The 21,771-nt window shown below is 46.5% G+C and overlaps 1 protein-coding gene across 2 annotated transcripts in view; it reads right to left on the minus strand.

Annotated features, from left to right (window-relative positions):
* Positions 1–21,771, minus strand: part of LOC109886818 (adhesion G protein-coupled receptor L1) — a 220,864-nt gene that overhangs the window by 109,250 nt on the left and 89,843 nt on the right. For both annotated transcript variants that reach the window (XM_031828040.1, XM_031828039.1), the window contains exon 2: positions 21,102–21,251. In XM_031828040.1, the coding sequence (XP_031683900.1) occupies positions 21,102–21,225 (124 nt within the window). In that variant the 5' untranslated portion in view covers positions 21,226–21,251. The remainder of the gene's footprint in view (positions 1–21,101; positions 21,252–21,771) is intronic.

Raw genomic sequence — 21,771 nt, forward strand, 5'->3', positions numbered from 1 at the left:
CAAAGCAGCGCAAAATGACACACATCCACTCTGAGCAAACCTAGTCAACCAGAGAGAGAGAGAGAGAAACCACCACGAAGAATGTAACAACAATGGACCTTTATAGGCTGTAAAGACACAATGTCAGAGAAACAAAGTAAAGGAGAAAAAAGAAAGACAAACATACTCTCCCTTAACTGGGAAGAGTCATATTCCTGAGCCTCTCCCCTCATCACAGCCTTTCTTTCGATGACTGCAGCACCCCAACACTCCAACTGAACCCAATTACAGCACACACCAGAACATTACATCACCCAAAGAGATGAAAACACACACGCAGACACGCACACGGACACACACGGGCACACCTGCAAGACACGCACACACACACACACATATTCACACATGCACGCCTACACTAACACACACAAGCTCACACACACATATACACACACACTACTGCGCTGAACACACTCTCCCTAACACTCAACCACACATCCTCCTCCCCTAGCAGCCCCCTCACGGCGTACACACACACTCCAGCTAGGAACCTGACTCCAGATCACATCCAGCTCCACTCTCCAGCTAGGGACCTGACTCCAGATCACATCCAGCTCCACACTCCAGCTAGGGATCTGACTCCAGATCACATCCAGCTCCACATTCCAGCTAGGGACCTGACTCCAGCTCACATCCAGCTCACTGTTATACTAGCGGGGTCTGGTCACACACACACACACACACACACACACACACACACACACACACACACACACACACACACACACACACTGGGACTCTTTTAACGAGAGAAGTAGAGGCAAGACAGGATGTGCTCAAACTGTCAATTCCACGTCACAGCCAGCCCTGGTACCACAGCCTAATTATGCAGTAAAACAGCCACAGCAGGCGAAACAGCACCGGTCGGACCCAAAATAAAACGCAGACAGCCCAACAGAAACAGAACAGAGCAGGAAACTATCCTTATCTTCCCCAGGGATGGGAGCTGTGCTACAGGCATAACACAACACTATACAGTAGACACTGACTCAGACTGAGACCCAGATTCAGATAAATATAGCAGAGCTGGAGAACCCAAGGTAGAGCAGGGAAGGAAGGACTGAGGCACTGAGGAGAGACATTTTACATTTACATTTTAGTAATTTACCAGAAGCTCTTATAACAGAGCGACTTACTGTAGTGAATGCATACATTTTAATAGTTTTTTCGTACTGGTCCCCCGTGGAATAGAGAGAAAAGAGGAGAAAAAGAGAGACTGTCTAAAGGGCTATAGACAGAGAAAGAGGGGGTGGGGATAGATAGACAGAGAGAGTGGAAGAGAGAGAAAGAGAGAGATGGAGGGGGAGAGAGTGGTGGAAAAGAGCCAGAGAGAGACAGATAGAAGGAGAGAGAGTGAGATAGACAGAGAGAGAGAGACAAAGAGAGAGATCTTCAGAGAGAAAGACAGAGAGAGAAAGAGAGAGAAAGAGAGAGAGAGAGACAAAGAGAGAGATCTTCAGAGAGAAAGACAGAGAGAAAGACAGAGAGAGAGAGAGACAAAGAGAGAGATCTTCAGAGAGAAAGACAGAGAGAAAGACAGAGAGAGAGAGAGAGCCTTATTGGAGACGAACTGTTAGTAAGATGAGTGTCATCCAGAGAAGCGAGTGTCATCCAGAGGCCTGTTAGGAGGGAAGAGTGTCAAGCCCTGCCACTGCATTAGACACTTCATTAACCTGGGTGTGTGTGTGTGTGTGTGTGTGTGTGTGTGTGTGTGTGTGTGTGTGTGTGTGTGTGTGTGCGGTGGTCTATTTGCGTGCTTACAGTTTGGGAAGCTATGAAAACCGAGATGATTCATTCTCCTCTTTGTGTCTTACTAGATGTTATTTAGTATATTATATATATATACTGTCCATCTCCTTCTGTCCTACCTCTTTTCCTCTTCCATAGTATCCCTCCATCCCCAGCCCAATGTGATCCATGTCTCTAAATGTGTCCTCCCCTTCCTCTACACGTGACCCTTACCCAGTCCCTCTCGCTGTCTTTTCTCCTTCAAGTTCTGACCCTTCACCCTCAGTCTTCCCTACCCTGAGTCTTCCCTATCGTCAGTCTCCCCAGTCTACCCTTAGTCTCCCCTATCCTCAGTATCCCCTACCATCAGTCTCCCCTACCTTTAGCCTCCACTATCCTCAGTTCCCCCTACTCTCAGTCTCCCTCAAACATGCAAACACAGAGGGCACCTACAGACATGCACACACACACGCAAACCCACACGCACACATAAAAACACACACACATGTGCAAACTCTAACCCTATTTTCCCTAACCCCAAAACCTATCCCTAACCCTTAACCTAAGCATAAACCTAACCCCAACCATTAACCTAACTCTAACTCCTAACCCTAAAACTAAAACTAACCCTAACCTTAACACAAAAGCCTAAACCTTTAAGCCTAAAATAGCATTTGAACAAATTCATGATATCAAAATTGTTCTTTTTTTCCTTATTTCCCTACACACATGTACACGCACACCCCCCCCTCACACACACACGCACGCACGCACACACACACACACACACACACACACACACACACACACACACACACACACACACACACACACACACACACACACACACACACACACACACACACACACACACACACACACTGTCACAGAGACAAACACACAACAATTATACCCAAACAATGTGATAAAACTCCCTCTGTATCACAAATAGACACAAAAATCACGACAGGCCTAAATACACAGAGGACATTAGAGGGCGAGGTATCAGCAATCAAATCAAATCCATTTTATTGGTCACATACACATGGTTAGCAGATATTATTGCGAGTGTAGCGAAATGCTTGTGCTTCTAGTTCCGACAGTGCAGCAACATCTAACATGTAATCTAACAATTCCACAACAACTACCTAATACACACAAATCTAAGTAAAGGAATGGAATAATACTATATACATATAAATATATGGATGAGCAACAACAGAGCGGCAAGATGCAATAGATGGTATAGAATGCAGTATATACTTATGAGATGAGTAATGCAAGATATGTAAACATTATTAAAGTGGCATAGGCAAGATGCAATAGATGGTATAGAATACAGTATATACTTATGAGATGAGTAATGCAAGATATGTAAACATTATTAAAGTGACATTATTAAAGTGACTAGTGATCCATTTATTAAAATGACCAATGATTTCAAGTCTGTATGTAGGCAGCAGCCTCTCTGTGTTAGTGATGGCTGTTTAACAGTCTGATGGCCTTGAGATAAAAGTCTCTGCACCCAGCTTTGATGCACCCGTACTGACCTCGCCTCCTGGATGGTAGCTGGGTGAACAGGCAGTGGCTCGGGTGGTTGTTGTCTTTGATGATCTTTTTGGCCTGCCTGTGACATCGGGTGCTGTAGGTGTCCTGGAGGGAAGGTAGTTTGCCCCCGGTGCAGACCGCACCACCCTCTGGAGAGCCCTGTGGTTATGGGCGGTTCAGTTGCCGTACCAGGCATTGATGCAGCCCGACAGGATGCTCTCAATTGTGCATCTGTAAAAGTTTGTGAGGGTTTTAGGTGACAAGCCAAATTTCTTCAGCCTCCTGAGGTTGAAGAGATGCTGTTGCGCCTTCTTCACCACACTGTCTGTGTGGGTGGACCATTTCAGTTTGTCCATGATGTTTACACCAAGGAACTTAAAACTTTCCACCTTCTCCACAGCTGTCCCGTCGATTTGGATAGGGGGGTGAACAGCATTCTTACATAGGTATTCCTATTGTCCAGGTGGGATAGGGCAGTGTGATGGTGATTGCATCGTCTGTGGACCTATTGGGGCGGTAAGCAAATTGAAGTGGGTCTAGGGTAACAGGTAAGGTGGAGGTGATATAATCCTTGACTAGTCTCTCAATGCACTTCATGATGACAGAAGTGAGTGCTACAGGACAATAGTCATTTAGTTCAGTTAACTTCGCCTTATTTTGTACATGAACAATGGTGGCCATCTTGAAACATGTGGGGACAGCAGACTGGGAAAGGGAGAGATTGAATATGTCGGTGTCCGTGACGTGGCTGGTTTTCTTCTTGTAGTCTGTGATTGTCTGTAGACCCTGCCACATGTGTCTCGTGTCTGAGCCATTGATATGCGACTCCACTTTGTCTCTATACTGACATTTCACTTGTTTGATTGCCTTGCGAAGGGAATAACTACACTGTTTGTATTCGGCCATATCTCCAGTCAACTTTCCATGGTGAAATGCGGTGGTTCACGCTTTCAGTATTGCACGAATGCCGCCATCTATCCACGGTTTCTGCTTAGGGTAGGTTTTAATAGTCACAGTGGGTACAACATGCGCTTCCTTATAAACTCACTCACAGAATCAGCGTATAAATCAAATTTATTCTCGGAGGCTACCGGGAATATATCCAAGTTCGAGTGATAAAAACAATCTTGAAGCGTGGATTCCGATTGGTCAGCCCAGCGTTGAATAGTCCTTGTCAAGGGTACATCCTGTTTGAGTTTCTGCCAATAGGAAGGGAGGAGCAAAATGGAGTCGTGGTCAGATTTGCCAAAGGGAGGGCGGGAGAGGGCCTTGTATTCATCACGGAAGTTCGAGTAGCAGTGATCCAGTGTATTGCCCGCACGAGTGCTACAATCAATATGCTGATAGAGTTTAGGTAGCCTTGTTCTCAAATTTGCTTTGTTAAAATCCCCAGCTACAATAAATGCAGCCTCAGGATATATGGTTTCCAGTTTGCATAAAGTTCAGTGAAGTTCCTTGAGGGCCGTCGATGTTTTGGCACGAGGGGCGATATACACGGCTGTGACAATAACCAACGAGAATATGGACGGCATTTGATTGGGACGAATTCTAGATCCGGTGAACAAAAGGACTTGATTTCCTGTATGTTGTTACAATTACACCATGATTCGTTAATCATGAAACCGCCCTTCTTTATCCCGGAGAGAAGTTTATTTCTGTCGGAACGATGTACAAACAATCCCGGTGGCTGTACTGACTCTGACAGCATATCCCGAGAGAGCCATGTTTCCGTGAAACAGAGTATGTTACAATCCCTGATGTCTCTCTGGAAAGCAACCCTTGCCCTAATTTCGTCTACCTTGTTATCTAGAGACTGGACATTAGCGAATAATATAGTCGGAAGCGGTGGGTGGTGTGCGCACCTCCGAAGTCTGACCAGAAGGCTGCTCCGTCTACCTCTTCTGCAGCAACGTTGTTTTGGGTCAGCCTCTGGAATCAGTTCAGATTCGCTGGGTGGTTCGGACAAAGGATCTACTTCGGGAAAGTCGTATACCTGGTTGTAGTGATGGTAAGTTGACATCGCTCTGATATCCAGTAGTTCTTCCCGGCTGTACACTACCAGTCAAAAGACTTAGAACACCTACTAATTCAAGGGTTTTCTTTATTTTTACCATTTTCTACATTGTAAAATAATAGTGAAGACATCAAAACTATGAAATAACACATATGGAATCATGTAGTAACTAAAAAAGTGTTAAACAAATCACTATATATTTTTTATTTGAGATTCTTCAAATAGCCACCCTTGCCTTGATGACAGCTTTGCACACTCTTGGCATTCTCTCAACCAGCTGCAAGAGGTAGTCACCTGGAATGCATTTCAATTAACAAGTGTGCCTTCTTAAAAGTTAATTTGTGGAATTTCATTCCTTCTTAATGTGTTTGAGCCAAGATGTGACAAGGTAGTGGTGGTATACAGAAGATTTGGTAAATCCATATTATGGCAAGAAGAGCTCAAATAAGCAAAGAGAAACGACAGTCCATCATTACTTTAAGACATGAAGGTCCATCAATATGGAAAATGTCAAGTGAAGTGGCAAAAAGCATCAAGCACTATGATGAAACTGGCTCTCATGAGGAACACCACAGGAATGGAAGACCCAGAGTTACTTTTGCTGCAGAGGATAAGTTCATTAGAGTTACCAACCTCAGACATTGCAGCCCAAATAAATGCTTCACTGAGTTCAAGTAACAGACACATCTCAACATCAACTGTTCACAGGAGACTGTGTGAATCAAGCCTTCAGGTTTGAATTGCTGCAAGCAAGAGACTTGCTTGGACCAAGATACATGAGCAATGGACATTAGACTGGTGGAAATTTGTCCTTAGGTCTGGAGTACAAATTTGAGATTTTTGGTTCCAGCCGCCATTTTTTGAGACGGGGTGTGGGTAAATGGATGATCTCCGCATGTGTATTTCCCACCGTAAAGCATGGAGGAGGAGGTGTTATGGTGTAGGTGACACTGTATGCTTTGCTGGTGACACTGTCTGTGATTTAGAATTCAAGGCACGCTTAACCAGCATGGCTACCACAGCATTCTGCAGTGATTCTGCAATGATCGCCTAGGAACAGTGGGTTAACTGCCATGTTCAGAGGCAGAACGTCAGATTTTTACCTTGTCAGCTTGGGGACTTGATCTTGCAACTTTTCAGTTACTAGTCTAAAGCTCTAACCACTAGGCTACCTGCCCCTCCGCATATGTGAGAACTACTTCAAAACTGTTGGAAAACATTTGTTTAACACTTTTTGGTTACTACTGGGCTTACAATGTAAGAAATAATACATAAAAAAACAAAGTACGTTAAAGTTTCTTAAGGACTAGAAGCAAGGCGGCCCTCTCTGTCGACGCCATCTTTATTTCACACCAGTTCACAGGAACATAGTCCCCTGTCCCCAGCGTAATTTACTTACAAACCACACAGACACACACACACACACTGGAGCAGGGACATGAGAGCGACCAGCGCCATCTTCAAAGAGCGATTTGAAAGAACACACCTCCGCCGGCCCAGCGTCTCCCCCTCCCTCACCACTCTGCCCCCACCTCCCAATACATGTTCAAAGGCCATCCATTAACCTTTCACTCACACAGTCTCTCTGTGATCTACTGCTCTCAGCCAAGGGCTTTGAAGAGCGCAGGACCACCACCAGGGAGAGAGAGATGGAGGAGGGACAGAGGGAGAGGGTAGATAGAGGGAGGAGGGATGGAAGGAGGGGGTAGAGAGGGAGGAGGGATGGAAGGAGGGGGTAGATAGAGGGAGGAGGGACAGAGGGAGAGGGTAGATAGAGGGAGAAGGGATGGAAGGAGGGGGGTAGATAGAGGGAGGAGGGACAGAGGGAGAGGGTAGATAGAGGGAGAAGGGATGGAAGGAGGGGGTATAAAGAGGGAGGTGGGATGGAAGGAGGGGGTAGAGAGGGAGGAGGAATGGAAGGAGGGGGTAGAGAGAGGGAGGAGGGATGGAAGGAGCGGGTAGAGAGAGGGAGGAGGGATGGAAGGAGCGGGTAGAGAGGGAGGAGGAATGGAAGGAGGGGGTAGAGAGAGGGAGGAGGGATGGAAGGAGCGGGTAGAGAGAGGGAGGAGGGATGGAAGGAGCGGGTAGAGAGAGCCAGAGGTAGTAAAAAAGGAGGTGCATAGAGGACTAGAAAAGAGAGAAGACTAAAATAGAGGTAAGACTAGATTAGAGGGAGGGGCAGACGAAAGGAGAGGAAGGTGCAGACTGAAGAGAACGGAGAGAGGGAGAAGGAAGCGGAAGGGGGCATAGTAGGATCTGGCTAAAAATACTGGAATCAGTCATAGAGCCCATAGCCCTTTATGGTTGTGCGGCCTGGAGTCGGCTCACCAACCACGAACACCAAACTGAGACTCTGCTTGCAGATTTCTGCAAAAATATCCTCTGTGTACAACATAAAACACCAAATAATGCAAGCAGAGCAGAATTAGGCCGATACACGCTAATGATCTAAATCCAGAAAATAGCTGTAAAATTCTACAACCACCTAAAATGAAACAAGTCCCAAACCTTCCATAACAAAGCCATCACCTATAGAGATATGAACCTGGAGAAGAGTCCCCTAAGCAAGCTGGTCCTGGGGCTCTGTTCACAAACACAAACACACCCCGCAGAGTCCCAGGACAGCAGCACAATTAGACCCAACCAAATCACTAGAAAACAAAAAGATAATTACTTGACACATTGGAAAGAATTAACAGAAAAACAGAGAAAACTAGAATGCTATTTGGCTCTAAACAGAGAGTACACAGTGGCAGAATACCTGACCACTGTGACTGAACCAAACTTAAGGAAAACTTTGACTATGTACAGACTAGGTAAGCATTGCCTTGCTATTGAGAAAGGCCGCCGTAGGCAGACCTGGCTCTCAAGAGAAGACAGGCTATGTGCACACTGCCCACAAAATGAGGCCGAAATTGAGCTGCACTTCCTAACATCCTGCCTAATGTATGACCATATTAGATACACATATTTCCTTCCGATTACACAAACCCACAAAGAATTCGAAAACAAATCCAATTTTGATAAACTCCCATGTCTATTTAGTGAAATACCACAGCGTGCCATCACAGCAGCAAGATTTGTGAACAAACACCATTACAAATGCAACCCATATTTATGTTTATTTATTTTCCCTTTTGTACTTTAACTATTTGCACATAATATGACATTTCTACATAATATGACATTTGTAATGTCTTTATTCTTTTGCAACTTTTGTGAGTGTAATGTGTACTGTTAATATGTATTGTTTCCTTCACTTGTGTATATTATCTAGTTCACTTGCTTTAGAAATGTTAACATATGTTTCCCATGACAATAAAGCCCCTTGAATTGAATTGAATAGAATAGGTGGAGTGGAGGGGAGAGGACAGGAGAAGGGGTAGCTGTGGTAGCTGAGAGTGGAAGTCACGAAGCAGGGAGAGGGGGATGAGGGGATAGGGGAGAGAGAGACAGCGAGAGCAAGCAGAGAGACTGGATGAAAATGAGAGAGGAGGGTTGGAGAACAGAACACTAGTATGAAGCAGAGAGATTGGATGAAAATGAGAGAGGAGGGTTGGAGAACAGAGCACTAGTATGAAGCAGAGATTGGATGAAAATGAGAGAGGAGGGTTGGAGAACAGTGCACTAGAAGCAAGCAGAGAGATCGGATGAAAATGAGAGAGGAGGGTTGGAGAACAGAACACTAGTATGAAGCAGAGAGATTGGATGAAAATGAGAGAGGAGGGTTGGAGAACAGAGCACTAGTATGAAGCAGAGAGATTGGATGAAAATGAGAGAGGAGGGTTGGAGAACAGAACACTAGTATGAAGCAGAGAGATTGAATGAAAATGAGAGAGGAGGGTTGGAGAACAGAACACTAGTATGAAGCAGAGAGATTGGATGAAAATGAGAGAGGAGGGTTGGAGAACAGAACACTAGTATGAAACAGAGAGATTGGATGAAAATGAGAGAGGAGGGTTGGAGAACAGAACACTAGTATGAAGCAGAGAGATTGGATGAAAATGAGAGAGGAGGGTTGGAGAACAGAACACTAGTAGGAAGCAGAGATATTGGATGAAAATGAGAGAGGAGGGTTGGAGAACAGAACACTAGTATGAAGCAGAGAGATTGGATGAAAATGAGAGAGGAGGGTTGGAGAACAGAACACTAGTATGAAGCAGAGAGATTGGATGAAAATGAGAGAGGAGGGTTGGAGAACAGAACACTAGTAGGAAGCAGAGATTGTAACAAGATAGAAAAAGTGAGGCAGGAGAGGAGGAAAGGGAGAAACAGCAGGATCAACAGGAGATGATGGTTGGTCTCCCCATGAGATCTATCACAAAAACACTACATACCAGCCCATTACCATAAATATATAGATCCTACAGATCTCAGCTCTAAAGAAAGGGAAATAGATGGAACCATAGGCAGCAGCCCAGCGGTTAAGAGCGTTGGGCCAGAAAGCGAAAAGTCACTGGTTTGAGTCCCCTAACCGACTACGTGAAGAATCTGCTGATGTGCCCATGAGCAAGGCTGTAAGTCTCTCTGGATAAGAGCATATACAAAGGGAGAGAAGGGAGGGAGGAAAGGGGAAGAGGAAGTTGTGTGCAGTAAGGGACTGGAGGCCTTTCCACAGACTGATCTGAGAGCAAACGCTTCCACCAGTCAGCTGGGTCTGGGCCGCATCCAGACGGATGGGACTGGCACGCACACACACACACACACACACGCACGCACGCTAACGGCCTGGTAATGGCCCACGCCGCCACCAGTGACACACACACACACACACACAGTGCCTCGCCTCACAGTGCGGTAGCTAAATCTGCGCTGGGTGTCTGGGCTCCATCCTGTGTATGTAGTGCAGCTGCCTGCGATGGGAAGTGATGCCTGACACATTAACCAGGCCTAATGGGCTTTCAGAACACAACACGGCTCATTCTCGGCTGTACATTTGGAACTAGTGGTGTGTGGAATCAGCAGGACAGGGTAGGCATGTCGATATGTTGAGACTGGGACAGGGAGTGTGTGTATGACTGTTGGTTTGGGTGTGTTTTAGTGTTGGTTACTTTATATCTACTCACAATAAATATATTTTTAGTACTGCTGACCAGATTTCACATTTCCCTTACTTTAACTGAATCATTTAACATCTACAATATATGGCAGAATGTAAACATTATAGTGTAAGGGTACACATTTAGCATGTTAGTGGTATGTGTAGGGTAAACATAACGTTTACATTCCATTTACATGTGTTAGCTGTTATCTGCACTTGATTGAGCATGCCTGGCACAAGGGAACCAATGGAATAGCCCCAAAAGTGCAAATCCTGCTGATCTGACACTCCAGGCAGGTTCAATCAAACAAATACTATTTAAGCCCAGGTCTGGTTAGGGGTACATTTAAAATGTAGGAATTGTGCATGTTTGGGGTACATGTTAGAGTTTGGGATTAACATTAGGATGCGTAGTGGAGTGTGGAGCGCTGTAGAGGAGCAGATCTTGGTGATCCTGCAGGTCTGTAATAAGTAGTGATTAGACTGGTACTGATGTCTAGTCTAACAGTCAGCACAGGAAGGAGCCAACATCAGGATACCCTCTCTTCCCTCTACCCCTCTCTTCCCTCTACCTCTCTCTTCCCTCTACCTCTCTCTTCCCTCTACCTGTCTCTTCCTCTACCTCTCTCTTCCCTCCACCTCTCTCTTCCCTCTACCTCTCTCTTCCCTCTACCTCTCTCTTCCCTCCACCTCTCTCTTCCCTCCACCTCTCTCTTCCCTCTACCTCTCTCTTCCCTCCACCTCTCACTTCCCTCTACCTCTCTCTTCCCTCCACCTCTCTCTTCCCTCTACCTCTCTCTTCCCTCTACCTCTCTCTTCCCTCCACCTCTCACTTCCCTCTACCTCTCTCTTCCCTCCACCTCTCTCTTCCCTCTACCTCTCTCTTCCTCTACCTTTCTCTTCCCTCTACCTCTCTCTTCCCTCCACCTCTCTCTTCCCTCTACCTGTCTCTTCCTCTACCTTTCTCTTCCCTCTACCTCTCTCTTCCCTCCACCTCTCTCTTCCCTCTACCTCTCTCTTCCTCTACCTTTCTCTTCCCTCTACCTCTCTCTTCCCTCTACCTCTCTCTTCCTTATACCTTTCTCTTCCCTCTACCTCTCTCTTCCCTCTACCTCTCTCTTCCCTCTACCTCTCTATTCTCTCTACCTCTCTCTTCCCTCTACCTCTCTCTTCCCTCTACCTCTCTCTTCCTTATACCTTTCTTTTCCCTCTACCTCTCTCTTCCCTCTACCTCTCTCTTCCCTCTACCTCTCTCTTCTTCTACCTCTCTCTTCCCTCTACCTGTCTCTTCCTCTACATTTCTCTTCCCTCTACCTGTCTCTTCCTCTACCTTTCTCTTCCCTCTACCTCTCTCTTCCCTCCACCTCTCTCTTCCCTCTACCTCTCTCTTCCTCTACCTTTCTCTTCCCTCTACCTCTCTCTTCCCTCTACCTCTCTCTTCCTTATACCTTTCTCTTCCCTCTACCTCTCTCTTCCCTCTACCTCTCTCTTCCCTCTACCTCTCTATTCTCTCTACCTCTCTCTTCCCTCTACCTCTCTCTTCCCTCTACCTCTCTCTTCCTTATACCTTTCTCTTCCCTCTACCTCTCTCTTCCCTCTACCTCTCTCTTCCCTCTACCTCTCTCTTCTTCTACCTCTCTCTTCCCTCTACCTCACTCTTCCTTATACCTTTCTCTTCCCTCTACCTCTCTCTTCCCTCTACCTCTCTCTTCCCTCTACCTCTCTATTCTCTCTACCTCTCTCTTCCCTCCACCTCTCTCTTCCTCCACCTCTCTCTTCCATCTACCTCTCTATTCACTCTACCCCTCTCTTCCTCTACCTCTCTCTTCCATCTACCTCTCTATTCCCTCTACCTCTCTCTTCCTCTACCTCTCTCTTCCATCTACCTCTCTCTTCCATCCACATCTCTATTCCCTCTACCTCTCTCTTCCTCTACCTCTCTCTTCCATCTACCTCTCTATTCCCTCTACCTCTCTCTTCCTCTACCTCTCTCTTCCATCTACCTCTCTCTTCCATCCACCTCTCTATTCCCTCTACCTCTCTCTTCCTCTACCTCTCTCTTCCATCTACCTCTCTATTCCCTCTGCCTCTCTCTTCCCTCCACCTCTCCCTTCCTCTACCTCTATTCCTCTAACTCTCTCTTCCATCTACCTCTCTCTTCCCTCTACCTCTCTCTTCCATCTACCTCTCTATTCCCTCTACCTCTCTCTTCCATCTACCTCTCTCTTCCCTCTACCTCTCTCTTCCATCTACCTCTCTATTCCCTCTACCTCTCTCTTCCCCATCATTATTTACCTCTCTCTCCGTTTGCCTCTATTGCCTTTCCTTTTCCCCCTCCCCCTCTCACTCTTTCATCCCTCTCTCCCTCTCACACTACAGTAAACAGCACTCTGAAAGTTAACCTCTGGGTGTGTATGTTTGTGTGTGTGTGTGTGTGTGTTTGTGTTTGTGTTTCTGTACCACAGCCAGGGGAGTTGATCGATGGAACCATCAGAAAGGGTTTTCTTAATTTGGTCCAATCAAACGCTGTGCCTGTGCTCAGGGCAGAACATATTTAACACTCAATTGATTATTAATGCATTATTAATACTTCTCTAGTGCCAGGTCACACAGACAGCTGGAGGCTCTCATGCACACACAGATGTGGGCGGCACACACACACAGTCTGCAGACAAACACGAGCAAGCGAGCAACACACACACACAGTCTGCAGACAAACACGAGCAAGCGAGCAACACACACATACAGTCTGCAGACAAACATGAGCAAGCGAGCAACACACACATACAGTCTGCAGACAAACACGAGCAAGCGAGCAACACACACATACACGCACGCACACACAGTCTGCAGACAAACACGAGCAAGCGTGCAACAAACACATACACACATGCACACAGTTGATAAATCAGCTGGTGTCCAATGCAACACTGAGTACATCACATAAATAAAATGCAGCAAAACCTGTCAAATTAAAGAGAGAAAGAGAGAGAGAGACAGAGAGAGAGAGAGACAGAGAGACAGAGAGACAGAGAGACAGAGAGACAGAGAGACAGAGAGACAGAGAGACAGAGAGAGAGAGAGTGTTTATTTCACTTTTGTAAATGATCTACCTCACTTGCTTTGGTAATGTTAACACATGTTTCCCATGCCAATAAAGCCCCTTGAATTGAGAGACAGAGAGAGAGAGAGAGAGAGAGAGAGAGAGAGAGAGAGAGATAGAGAGAGAGAGAGAGAGAGAGAGAGAGAAACAGAAAGATAGACAGAGAGACAGAGAGAGAGAGATAGAGAGAGAACACATCAGCAAGCAAACACCCACTCACATTAAAATCACACCTGCACAATCAATCTCTAGCAAGAACACACATCTCTCTCTCTCTCTCTCTCATACTCACTCACTCTCTCTCTCAATTCAATTCAATTCAATTCAATTCAATTCAAGGGCTTTATTGGCATGGGCAACATGTGGTAACATTGCCAAAGCAAGTGAGGTAGATCATATATAAAGTGAATATATAAAGTGAAATAAACAATAAAATGAACTCTCTCTCTCTATCTCTCGCACTCTCTCTCAATTCAATTCAATTCATTTTCAATTCAAGGGGCTTATTGGCATGGGAAACATGTGTTAACATTGTCAAAGCAAGTGAAGTAGATAATATACTAAAGTGAAATAAAGAATAAAAATGAGCAGTAAGCATTACACTCACAGAAGTTCCAAAAGAATAAAGACATTACACATGTCATATTATGAATATCCTATTGAAGTTGGAAGTTTACATACACTTAGGTTGGAGTCATTAAAACTCATTTTTAAACCACTCCACAAATTTCTTGTTAACAAACTATAGTTTTGGCAAGTCGGTTAGTCATTTTTCCAACAATTGTTTACAGACAGATTATTTCACTGTATCACAATTCCAGTGAGTCAGAGGTTTACATACACTAAGTCGACTGTGCCTTTAAACAGCTTGGAAAATTCCAGAATATTATGTCATGGCTTTAGAAACTTCTGATAGGCTAATTGACATCATTTGAGTCATTTGCAGGAGTACCTGTGGATGTATTTCAAGGCCTACCTTCAAACTCAGTGCTTCTTTGCTTGACATCATGGGAAAATCAAAAGAAATCAGCCAACACCTCAGAAAAAAAAATTGTAGACCTCCACAATTCTGGTTCATCCTTGGGAGCAATTGGTGCCACGTTTATCTGTACAAACAATAGTGCGCAAGTATAAACACCATGGAACCACGCAGCTGTCATACCGCTCAGGAAGGAAACGCGTTCTGTCTCCTAGAGATGAACGTACTTTGAACATACTATGAACGACATAACCTGAAAGGCCGCTCAGCAAGGAAGAAGAATGCTCCAAAACATACATAATAAATCCAGACTATGGTTTGCATCTGCACATGGGGACAAAGATCATACTTTTTGGAGAAATGTCCTCTGGTCTGTTGAAACAAAAATAGAACTGTTTGGTCAGAATGCCCAATGTTCGGAGGAAAAAGGGGGAGCCTTGCAAGCCAAAGAACACCATCCCAACCGTGAAGCACGGGGGTGGCAGCATCATGTTGTGGGAATACTTTGCTGCAGGAAGGACTGGTGCACTTCACAAAATAGATGGCTTCATGAGGTTTTAAAAACGTTTTTATTTTATTTTTAATTTCACCATTATTTAACCAGGTAGGCTAGTTGAGAACAAGTTCCCATTTGCAACTGCGACCTGGCCAAGATAAATCATAGCAGTTGGCAAAGTAATGGTGGCAAAGTAATTACAATATGGCAATTAAACACTGGAATGGTAGATGTGCAAAAGATGGATGTGCAAGTAGAGATACTGGGGTGCAAAAGGAGCAAAACAAATAAACACAGTATGGGAATGAGGTAGATAGATGGGCTGTATACAGATGGGCTATGGGCAGGTGCAGTGATCTGTGAGCTGCTCTGACAGCTGGTTCTTAAAGCTAGTGAGGGAGATGGGAATCTCCAGCTTCAGTGATTTTTGCAGTTCCTTCCAGTCAGTGGCAGCAGAGAACTGGAAGGAAAGGCGACCAAAAGAGGAATTGGCTTTGGGGGTGACCAGTGAGATATACCCGCTGGAGCGTGTGCTATGAGTGGGTGCTGCTATGGTGACCTAGCGGAGACTTGTAGATAACCTGTAGCCAGTGGGTTTGGCGACGAGTATGAAGCGAGGGCCAGCCAACAAGAGCGTACAGGTCGCAGTGGTGGGTAGTATATGGGGCTTTGGTAACAAAACGGATGGCACTGTGATAGACTACATCCAGTTTGCTGAGTAGAGTGTTGGAGGCTATTTTATAGATCACATCGCCGAAGTCAAGGATCGGTAGGATGGTCAGTTTCCCGAGGGTTGGTTTGGCAGCATAAGGGATGGAAGCTTTGTTTTGTGAAATAGGAAGCCGATTCTAGATTACATTTTTGATTGGAGATGCTTACTGTGAGTCTGGAAGGAGAGTTTACAGTCTAGCCAGACACCTAGGTATTTTTAGTTATCCACGTATTCTAAGTCAGAGCCATCCAGAGTAGTGATGTTGGATGGGCGGGCAGATGCGGGCAATGATCGGTCGAATAGCATGCATTTAGTTGTATCTGCGTTTAAGAGCAGTTGGAGGCCACGGAAGGAGAGTTGCATGGCATTGAAACTCGTCTGGAGGTTAGTTAACACAGTGTCCAAAGAAGGGCCAGAAGTATACAGAATGGTGTCGTCTGCGTAGAGGTCGATTAGAGAATCACCAGCAGCAAGAGCGACATCATTGATGTTTTCAGAGAAGAGAGTCGGCCCAAGAATTGAACCCTGTGGCACCCCCATAGAGACTGCCAGAGGTCCGTACAACAGGCCCTCCGATTTGACACACTGAGCTCTATCAGAGAAGTAGTTGGTGAACCAGGCGAGGCAATCATTTGAGAAACCAAGGCTGTTGAGTCTGCCAATAAGAATGTGGTGATTGACAGAGTCGAAAGCCTTGGCCAGGTCGATGAATACAGCTGCACAGTAATTACTCTTATCGATGGCGGTTATGATATCGTTAAGGACCTTGAGCGTGGTTGAGGTGCACCCATGACCAGCTCGGAAACCAGATTGCAGGTACGGTGGGATTCAAATGGTCAGTAATCTGTTTGTTAACTTGGTTTTCGAAGACCTTAGAGATGCAGGGTAGGATAGATATAGGTCTGTAGCAGTTTGGGTCTAAAGTGTCTCCCCCTTTGAAGAGGGGGATGACCGCGGCAGCTTTCCAATCTTTGGGAATCTCAGACGATACGAAAGAGAGGTTGAACAGGCTAGTAATAGGGGTTGCAACAACATTGGCAGATAATTTAAAAAAGAGAGGGTTCAGATTGTCTAGCCCGGCTGATTTGTAGGGGTCCAGATTTTGCAGCTCTTTCAGAACATCAGCTATCTGGATATGGGTGAAGGAGAAATGGTGGGGGCTTGGGCGGGTTGCTGTGGAGGGTTGTTCGGTGTAGGGGTAGCCAGGTGGAAAACATGGCCAGCCGTAGAGAAATGCTTATTGAAGTTCTCAATTATAGTGGATTTGTCGGTTGTAACAGTGTTTCCTAGCCTCAGAGCAGTGGGTAGCTGGGATGAGGTGCTCTTATTCTCCATGGAATTTACACTGTCCCAGAACTTTTTTGAGTTTGTACTGCAGGATGCCAATTTCTGTTTAAAAAAGCTAGCCTTAGCTTTCCTAACTGCCTGTGTATATTGGTACCTAACTTCCCTGAAAAGTTGCATATCACGGGGGCTATTCGATGCTAATGCAGAACGCCACAGGATGTTTTTGTGCTGGTCAAGGGCAGACAGGTCTGGAGTGAACCAAGGGCTATATCTATTCCTGGTTCTACATTTTTTGAATGGGGCATGCCTATTTAAGATGGTGAGGAAGGCACTTTTAAAGAATAACCAGGCATCCTCCACTGTCGGGATGAGGTCAGTGTCATTCCAGGATACCCCGGCCAGCTCGATTAGAAAGGCCTGCTCGCAGAAGTGTTTTAGGGAGCGTTTGACAGTGATGAGGGGTGGTCGTTTGCTCGCAGACCCATTACGGATGCAGGCAATGAGGCAGTGATCGCTGAGATCTTGTTTGAAAACAGCAGAGGTGTATTTGGAGGGTGAGTGAGTTAGGATGATATCTATGAGGGTGCCCGTGTTTACGGATTTGGGATTATATCTGGTAGGTTCATTGATAAATTGTGAGAGATTGAGGGCATCAAGCTTAGATTGTAGGATGGCCGGGGTGTTAAGCATGTCCCAGTTTAGGTCACCTAGCAGCACGAGCTCAGAAGATAGATGGGGGGGCAATCAAATCACATATGGTGTCGAGGGCACAGCCGGGGCAGAGGGTGGTCTATAGCAAGCGGCAACAATGAGAGAATTGTTTCAGGAAAGGTACAGGGAATTTATACTAGGATTAAATGTCAGGAATTGTGAAAACCCGAGTTTAAATGTATTTGGCTAAGGTGTATGTAAACTTCTGACTTCAACTGTATACAGTGTTGGGCCGATGTACAAATGGTTAAAGTACAAAAGGGAAAATAAATAAATATGGGTTGTATTTACAATGTTATCTGTTCTTCACTGGTTGACCTTTTCTTGTGGCAACAGGTCACAAAGCTTGCTGCTGGTCACAAAGCTTGGGGGGGGGGGGGGGGGGGGGGGCAGATGACGTGTGCATCGGTGCAGAGGGATCCGAGACTGAGGAGGAATTCTTGGACCGTTTGAGTGAGGAGTGGTTGACAGTGGAGAGGGACGGAAGAGTTTGAAGGGGTTGGAGTCTGGAGCAAGACAGTTGCTTTGAGGAGCGTGTGACCCTTCAGGCACCTTGCTTTGCGGTTACACGTACTGTGTCTCCGGTACGCATCCACAGCCCGGTGCGCGGATTGTGCCGGCTCAGCGCTCCTGGTCTCCAGTGCGTCTCTTCGGCCCAGGATATCCTGCGCCGGCTCTGCGCACTGTGTCTCCGGTGCGCCTTCACAGCCCAATGCGTCCTGTGCCAGCACCCCGGCTGTTGCTGGGCTCCATGCACGAAGCCTCCAGTGAGGATCCATGGCCCGAAGCCTCCAGTGATGATCCATGGCACGAAGCCTCCAGTGATGATTCATGGCCCGAAGCCTCCAGTGATGATCCATAGCCCGAAGCCTCCAGTGATGATCCATGGCCCGAAGCCTCCAGTGATGATTCATGGCCTGAAGCCTCCAGTGATGATCCATAGCCCGAAGCCTCCAGTGATGATCCATGGCACGAAGCCTCCAGTGATGATCCATGGCCCGAAGCCTCCAGTGATGATCCATGGCCAGGAGCCTGCAGTGATGATCCATGGCACAAAGCCTCCAGTGATGATCCAAGGCTCGAAGCCTCCAGTGATGATCCATGGCCCGAAGCCTCCAGTGATGATCCATGGCCCGAAGCCTTCAGTGATGATCCATGGCACGAAGCCTCAAATGATGATCCATGGCTCGAAGCCTTCAGTGATGATCCATGGCACGAAGCCTCCAATGATGATCCATGGCCCAAAGCCTCCAGTGATGATCCAAGGTCCGGAGTCTCCAGCGACGGTCTGCACTCCAGAGTCTCCAGCGACGGTCGGCAGTCCAGAGCCTCCAGCGACGGTCTGTGGTCCAGAGCCTCCAGTGACGGTCGGCGGTCCAGAGACTCCAGCGATGGTCTGCAGCCTAGAGCCTCCAGCGGGGGTTCCCAGTCCAGAGCCTCCTGCGACGATCTACGGTCCGGAGTCCCCGGCGACGATCTACGGCCCGGAGCCTCCGGCAACGATCTACGGTCCCGGCGTCGATCCACGGTCCGGAGCCTCCGGCGATGATCCACGGTCCGGAGCATCCGGCGGCGATCCACAGTCCGGTTCCTCCGGCGACTATCCACAGTCCGGTTCCTCCGGCGACAATCTACGGTCCGGTTCCACGGAAGCTTGCGATGAAGAGGACACGCACTTTTACTTTTCTATTGAACATACTTCTTTTGTATGAAATATTATAGTTTATTTACATTTTAGGGTACCTAAGGATTAAATAGAAATTTAGTTTGACTTCTTTTAACAAAGTTTAGCGGTAGCCTTTTGGATTTCTTTGTCTACACGTTGAACGAGTGGATTACTGATATCGATGGCGCCAACTAAACAGACTTTTTGGGATACAAAGAAAGATTTTATCTAACAAAATTACCATGTTGTAACATGTTCTAGTTGGGACCCTTTGGATTGCAAACAGAGGAAGATTTTCAAAAAGTAAGCGATTATTTAATTGCTATTTGTGATTTTATGAATCCTGTGCTGGTTGAAAAATATGTTGATGTGAGGCGCCGTCCTCAAACAATTGCATTGTATACTTTTGCTGTAAAGCCTATTGTAAATCCGAAAATGAGGTTAGACTAACAAAAATGTCAGCTTTTAACCAATATATTATACTTGTATGTTCATAAATGTTTAATATTACGATTATTTATTTGAATTGCGCGCCCTCCAATTTCACTGGATGTTGTCGACAGGTATCCCGCTAGCGGGACGCCTAGCCTTAAGAAGGAAGGTTTGGGAATCGCTTCCTTTTAGGTGGTTGTAGAATTTAACGGCTTTCTTCTGGATTTCTCTCTCTTTCTCTTCATCCCTCCCTCTCTTCCCTACTCATCTCTGAATCTTACAGCGTCTAAAATTAACCTTTTGTTTTTTCTCTCTTTCTCTTTCTTCCTCCACCATATTCCTCCCTCCCTCCCTCTCTGCTCTCAGTGTCCTAACTGAGAGCACACAGCTGTCCATATGGTAGGGTACTAACAGGACATCCCTCAACACCTCCCCTTCCCTTTAGCTCTACCTCCCCATCTTCCCCGCCACACACACGCCCTTCAGCACCACTGTGGCCCAAACAGGTCACCTGCTGCTGGGGTTAAACCAGCTGGCACCCACCCACACACACATGCAGGCGGTGTGGACACACACACACACACACACACATGCAGGCGGTGTGGACACACACACACATGCAGGCGGTGCGGACACACACACACACACACACATGCAGGCGGTGCGGGGACACACACACATGCAGGCGGTGCGGACACACACACACATGCAGGCGGTGCAGGGACACACACACACGCTCTCATGGCACATTGTGAGAGGTTCCACATATGGCACCATTACATGCAGGGATCCCCCTCACATACCATGACCAACCATCATGGACCTTCATGGCCATGTACAACCCAGCACAGCCAGAACAGGACTGGCCACTCCTCAGAGCCTGGTTCCTCTTCCTAGGTTCCTGCCTTTCTAGGGAGTTTTTCCTAGCCATCCTGCTTCTACATCTGCAGTGCTTGCTGTTTGGGGTTTTAGGGTGGGTTTCTGTATAGCACTTTGTGACATCTGCTTGTAAAAATGGCTTTATCAAATAAAGTTGATTGATTGATTACACACTGAGACAACCACTACCTGCATGGAAACACACACGACACTCCCACCTACAAGCTGCTTCATAAAACCTTCTTCATCCATGACCTCTGGCTTATTCAGCAAGCCAGTACCTTTTAACCTTCCTTCACATAGAGTCACCATGTTATTCATATTCAATTATTATGAGAAGTAACAATTTGTCCACACACACACACGCACGCACACACGCACGCACACACACATACTCACACACGCACACACAATGTAAACCCATTGGTACATTGACAGGATTGGGAGAATGCAGTGCAGTACCAACCTTGAGCAGAGGGGGCGATGAGCAGGGAGGTGACAGCACAGGTACACAGCAGCCAGAGTGACAGCGCCATGCTGGAGGGCGGGGTTAGGGGGAATCTGGGTGTGGTCAGCAGGCACAGGGTCATGGAGAGAGCTCCTCCCACTAACACCTCTATATGAGGTGATCCGACAGAGGAAGAGGAGGAGAGAGAGAGAGACAGAGAGAGAGAGAGAGAGAGAGAGAGAGGAAGGTTAGTCAGACGAACAACCACCACATTCTGATTTGTGATTTTCCTTTGAGTCACAGTTTCATGCAATCTGCTGAAAGAGAAGCACTGTTGTTAGGGAGTAATTTCATTTACACAGTAAGGTAGATGCTTCCAGTTTTCCTAATCAGAAATGTGTGTGTAGCAGTAGTGTGAAAACAAGGGAAACAATGCTATGGTGGGTTCAGTTGAATTCCAGCCGCTATAGTTTCCTATCAGAGTTAGTTGTAATCACACTGCAGAGATCTGTGTTGCAAGAACCAAAGGAGAGGAGGGGAGGGGAGGGGAAAGAAGAGGGAAGGGGAGGGGAGATAAGAGGATAGGATAGGATAGGATAGGATAGGATAGGATAGGAGAGGAGAGGAGAGGAGAGGAGAGGAGAGGAGAGGGAGGAGAGGAGAGGAGAGGAGAGGAGAGGAGAGGAGG

Source organism: Oncorhynchus kisutch, linkage group LG6, assembly GCF_002021735.2.
Source record: "Oncorhynchus kisutch isolate 150728-3 linkage group LG6, Okis_V2, whole genome shotgun sequence".
Lineage (NCBI taxonomy): Eukaryota > Metazoa > Chordata > Actinopteri > Salmoniformes > Salmonidae > Oncorhynchus > Oncorhynchus kisutch.